Source organism: Phalaenopsis equestris, unplaced genomic scaffold, assembly GCF_001263595.1.
Source record: "Phalaenopsis equestris unplaced genomic scaffold, ASM126359v1 Scaffold000946, whole genome shotgun sequence".
In the NCBI taxonomy this organism is placed as follows: domain Eukaryota; kingdom Viridiplantae; phylum Streptophyta; class Magnoliopsida; order Asparagales; family Orchidaceae; genus Phalaenopsis; species Phalaenopsis equestris.
In genome coordinates this window covers 1-5036 of record NW_018165385.1, presented here as the reverse complement: position 1 = coordinate 5036, position 5036 = coordinate 1, and the positions used below count along the sequence as shown (strand labels likewise).

General features: G+C 32.9%; 1 protein-coding gene across 2 annotated transcripts in view; it reads right to left on the bottom strand.

Moving 5' to 3' along the window:
- The window catches only part of LOC110032454 (U-box domain-containing protein 5-like), a 16812-nt gene extending 12281 nt beyond the window's left edge, over positions 1-4531 (bottom strand). For both annotated transcript variants that reach the window (XR_002294856.1, XM_020736094.1), the window contains exons 1-3: positions 4267-4531; positions 3407-3473; positions 2012-2197 (exon numbers count right to left, since the gene is read on the bottom strand). Coding sequence is in view for 1 of the 2 variants with exons in the window: in XM_020736094.1 (XP_020591753.1) it covers positions 2012-2197; positions 3407-3463 (243 nt within the window). In the remaining variant the exon portion in view is untranslated. The remainder of the gene's footprint in view (positions 1-2011; positions 2198-3406; positions 3474-4266) is intronic.
- Between the last annotated feature and the right edge of the window lie 505 nt (positions 4532-5036).

Genomic DNA, 5036 nt, shown 5'->3' with positions numbered 1-5036 from the left:
TATATATATATATATAAATAGGCCTGCATACGAATACAAGTATTATAAATATACATATGCATGCATACATATATATTAAAATTCAAAATGATAAAAATAATAGATTTTGAACAAGCTCAAATGAGGTTAATTCAAACAAAGCTGGCTAAAAATCAAATATGTTTCCTATATGAGCTGATTTCAAGGCAGCTTATATATGTTAAACCTGATTTCAAGTCAAGACTAGTTTGGCTTGAAATTGAATCATTCTCAAAAGAAGAACTCATATTGTCGTGACTAAAATAAGACAAGAAAATACACATGTATAAAAACTAGGACTTCGGTAACAGACTAAATACCTTGATGCTCAAAAAGCTTGTTTGCTCTAAAATTTACTAACCTAATTGATATGCTATCAACAAATTTCCAACAATCGGCACGAATCTCAAGGCATGGCATGGAACTTGATGCATCATTTTGAGCAAAAAATATTCAAACTTTAATAAAAATTCATTCGGATGACCGATTACGGCAAACTTATATTTAAACTGATCGACTCAATGAGACGGACCCAAGGATACCCAAATTAGTCCATTCCAAGTCAAATCAAGCCCCGATCAAAACATTAAACCACATTTGGATGTTTTTCAGACACATTTGAGAGGTCAAATGAATGTCGAATCAGACAAGTTCATAATCGAATATAGCGTCTCGGCGAATCCAACGAAATCTAACGAGCCCAAGATCACTCAATTTTGACATCATTAAAACACTCAAACATCCATCAAATGACTTCTGATTGAGGGAAGCCCTCTGATCCATTCAAATGACTTCTGATTGAGGGAAGCCCTCTGATCCGTATCAAAGTGGTTCATATTTCTGCATTAATTACACTCAAAACTCTATAAATATAGCCCCACCTCTCTCATCAAGGGGAGGAGAGTTTGACGCTTAAGAAAGAACTTGAAGCTTTGAGAAGTAGTTGAAGTTCAGCACCATGTTTGTCGTCGTCGACCACCGCTGACCTCCGTTACCCACCACTCACCAACCCTCGTTGATCATCATCATCCGCCGCCTCTTCTTTGTGACGAAATCGTTCGTGAGTCGATGTTGTAATTTAGAAAACTTTGTAACACTTTCCCTCCCTTGGAACAAGGGGTCTCTGCAATGAACAACTTATAGTAAATCTTTAAAACTAGACCAAACCTCGTGGTTTTTTCCCTTCTGGTTTTTCCACAATAAAAATTATGTTGTCTCTACTAGTTATTTTCTTTTATCTGAGTGTGTATTGAATCTCTAGCACGCATCACTAGCTATGCCCATGATCATGATCAAACTTGAACGCAACAACAAAAAATAAACAAAATGAAATAGAGCTCGCAAAAGATTTCGCCATTTTTTTCAGACATATATCAAATTTAGCACAATTTTTTTTTGTTTCGATTAAAGGTGTGCATGAATTGGTCAAAATAGAAAAAACTGAAAGAAACCGAACAAGTTTGGTTGATTTGGTTCATTTTAGAAATGCATTTCTACTCTTTATTTATATAATTTTAATATTTGATTTTCAGTTTTTATTCGATTTTAATGTTCATTTAACCGAAAAAACCAAAAATTAGAAATTAAAAGAAGGATTTATGAAATTAAATCGATATTATACATGCAAGATATGAAGTTATTGATATTTGTTCATAAACGAACTCCAACAAAAAAAAAACATTATTGCTTGTGCATAACCGAACCGTTTACACCGAATTAAATTTTGATTTGGTCTGTTCGGTTTTATCAAAATTTTGGCTTGTTCGGTTTCTCAGATTTTGGATTTTTTGTTGCAATTGGTTTGACTAATTTAAAAACCAATCCATCAAAACAGATAGAATGCTCACCTCTAGTTATGATATTCAGAAAGGTACAGCATCATTATAAGCATGCACCATTTGACATTTTAGATCAACAACACAGTCAAAAAATAATTTAGGTGCTTGGACAAGTGGTAGAAAACTAAAATGTTTATACAAAGAATAAAACATACCAAATATAGTTTACTGGACTCTGAACAGTAACGAACGAGCAGCTGGCTTTTTTCAACCGTATTGTTCAGAGTACATAACACTTGTATTCCAGATGAGCTTCCTGGTCGAGCTGATTCTATAGCAGGAAGAATGCAACAAATTTTTTCCAAAACCTTCACGAGTTCACAGCAGACTGCAGCATGTACCTGAAATGCATAATTAATTAGAGGATATAATTTTCACACAAAAAATCTCGAGGAATATTTGCATACATACCACTGAAATCCTATGTATTTACAAATCTAACACCAAACCTTTGCTTGTTACATTTATACCACTCAAATCTTTCATATCATATTCTTTCATATCATTTATACCACTCAAATCTTTCATATCATATCAAAAATATCATTATTTTAACTTTTAAAAAGTGAAATACAGTTTTTCATGCGTGGGTAAGGTCACATGCATGTAAAAATAGAAGTTTAGTTGTTAGATATGTAAATACATAGGAAATGAGTAATATGCATGAAAATCTTCCAAATTTCAAACAACCACAAGTGGCAATTCAAAGTATAACAATTGGCTTAAGCTAATTGATATGTTCTCTTTCTTTTCTGAATTGGCAATGACTGAATTTTATATATATTCATTTGGCCTCTGATCAATGATCAACTTCTACCATATGAAATCATCAACTATTGTGTCTTTAAAGTTAAGTCTGATAAAGACAACAGCATCTTCAATTGTTATATAAATTAGTTTGGAAGAGCTTGAAGTGTAATACTAAGCAAAAAATAACATATATTATTAATTTTAATAAGGAAGATTTACATAAATATCACTTAATTCCTATCTAATTACATATCTAACACCTAAACTTCAATTTTTACACATATTCCACCTTACCTATGCATTAAAATATAAGAGTCAAAGTAGTGGTATTTTTTATGTCATGTAAGAGATTTGGGGGCATAAATGTAAAAAGTAAAAAATTTAGGTTTTAGATATGTAAATGCATAGGAATTAGGTGGTAAGTATGTAAGTGCCCATTTTAATAATAAAGCCCGGTAATAAGCGCATTTATACTACTTCAACTATGAGAAAATTGATCAGAAAGAAATTTACAGATTCGGACAATTTTCCCTAAAGCTGGATGTCAATAAAAGTTATTCATTTTGCAAGATACATTCAATTAGTTTTTGGCCACTTATTGTATTTATGTAATCTGGCAACTTCACTAGTCATTAAGAGAGCAAACGTTCCATGGCCATAATTAAGATATAAATGCGGCTCCTAATATGGTTGTGCAGCCTTGCAACTGTAACTTAGAATGCAAGTCCCAAGTAGACGCTTAAGGCTCTAAAACAATTCCATATATAAGCAAACATCAAGATTGAGCTCTCAGTCATTACCTTTGGTTCGCAGGGAATCTTCGGCACCCGATCAACTTTAGTAACATCACTATCCATTCAATAGGTGCTGCAGTTATTCGAAACATCAGCAATTTCTACCTTAGCCCAAAAAAAAGAGGGGGCATTTACATAAATAGCACAGAATTCTAGTGTATCTACATATCTAACACCTAAACTTTCATATACTTTTTCATGCATAGGTTTAAAGCACCAAAGTGCTATTTATGCAAATATTAAAGATTGGGTGTGAGATATATAAATATATAAGAATTGTGTGCTAGGTATGTAAATTTCCCAGAAAAAAAAACAACAAAAACTAACTTATAAATATCAATTTAAAAAATCATGCAGAGTTACAATCACAAAATCAGTAAGTCCGCAGCCATTACAAAATTAGCCTAATTACAAATGGACTGCAATTCAGTATTACATGGAGCTGCTCTACAAAGTTATATGTCTGTTAAAATCAAAATCATGGTAAAATCTGCAGCAGAAGTAGCAATCAATTAACTTATATCTTAACTCTAAAATCAAAATGACAATGAAATCTACAACTGCAATAACAGACCATACTATATATTGATTAAAGTTGCATAAAATTTCGGGCATGCTCGTTTGATGAACTTCATTCAGTTTGTCTTCTCTCTAGTTTTTGAATTAGGTATAGCCAAATTCATCAACAATACACAATAATACACAGCTCAACCACAAAAAAATGTTGTCCTACTTATGTTTGGATCGAGGAAAAATCTTCTCAACCCTAATCACTCCAACAAAACCATATGGTCGCTGATTTACAAAAAGAAGGGTAAACGAAATAACTTATGCTCCATAGGAGTAAAACATATCAACATTTTTACCAGAACAGCGAAGAATTCCGAGCTCCAAACGAAACCTCCGAAAAGCAACAACCATTAAACGATGAAATATCTCGAAGTCCCGCTCCTAGGGCTTCAATCCAACGATGTTCTTCATGTAAACTATTCAGCTCCTCGATTGGAGTAGATACCTAACCTGCGAAGAGAGAGATGGATGGGAACAGAAAGGTAGAGTGAGAGAGAGAGGAGGGAGCAAGACGACCAGGAATCCAATTCGAGGTCGTCGTTGAATGGAACGGCGGGAAGATGAATCCCATTCTGGAATAAAAAAATATCGCTTGGCTTTTTAAAATTGTTATTTATACCTTAATCCCCAAATCATTTATAATTTAAATTTAAATATTAATGTAAAATTATAAAAAGTTTCCAAATAATTATAGTGGTTGTTGTCGCAAAACTTTATGATATTTCAACCCCCTACATTCACGAGAAAATATTGTCTCAGAAGTCCGGACACAGTCTGCTTATCCAGACTCAGAAGAATATAATCAATCAAGTCAAATGTCATTAAGACGCATCAATATTAAACAAATAATCTAGAATAAAAAAATGTTAGCACGAGTCATCCGACAGAGTATTTACCTAATTTTTGCACCGTTCACCATCTTCTAATATGTTTTATCCCAAATAGCATTGCTAGTCGATTGTCGCCCCCTATAATTAATTATCATTCGACTATTGGTATTCAAATATCACCCTTCTAATGCCGACATTAGTGATCTAAATTTTATAATTACATGTTCTATTTTTGT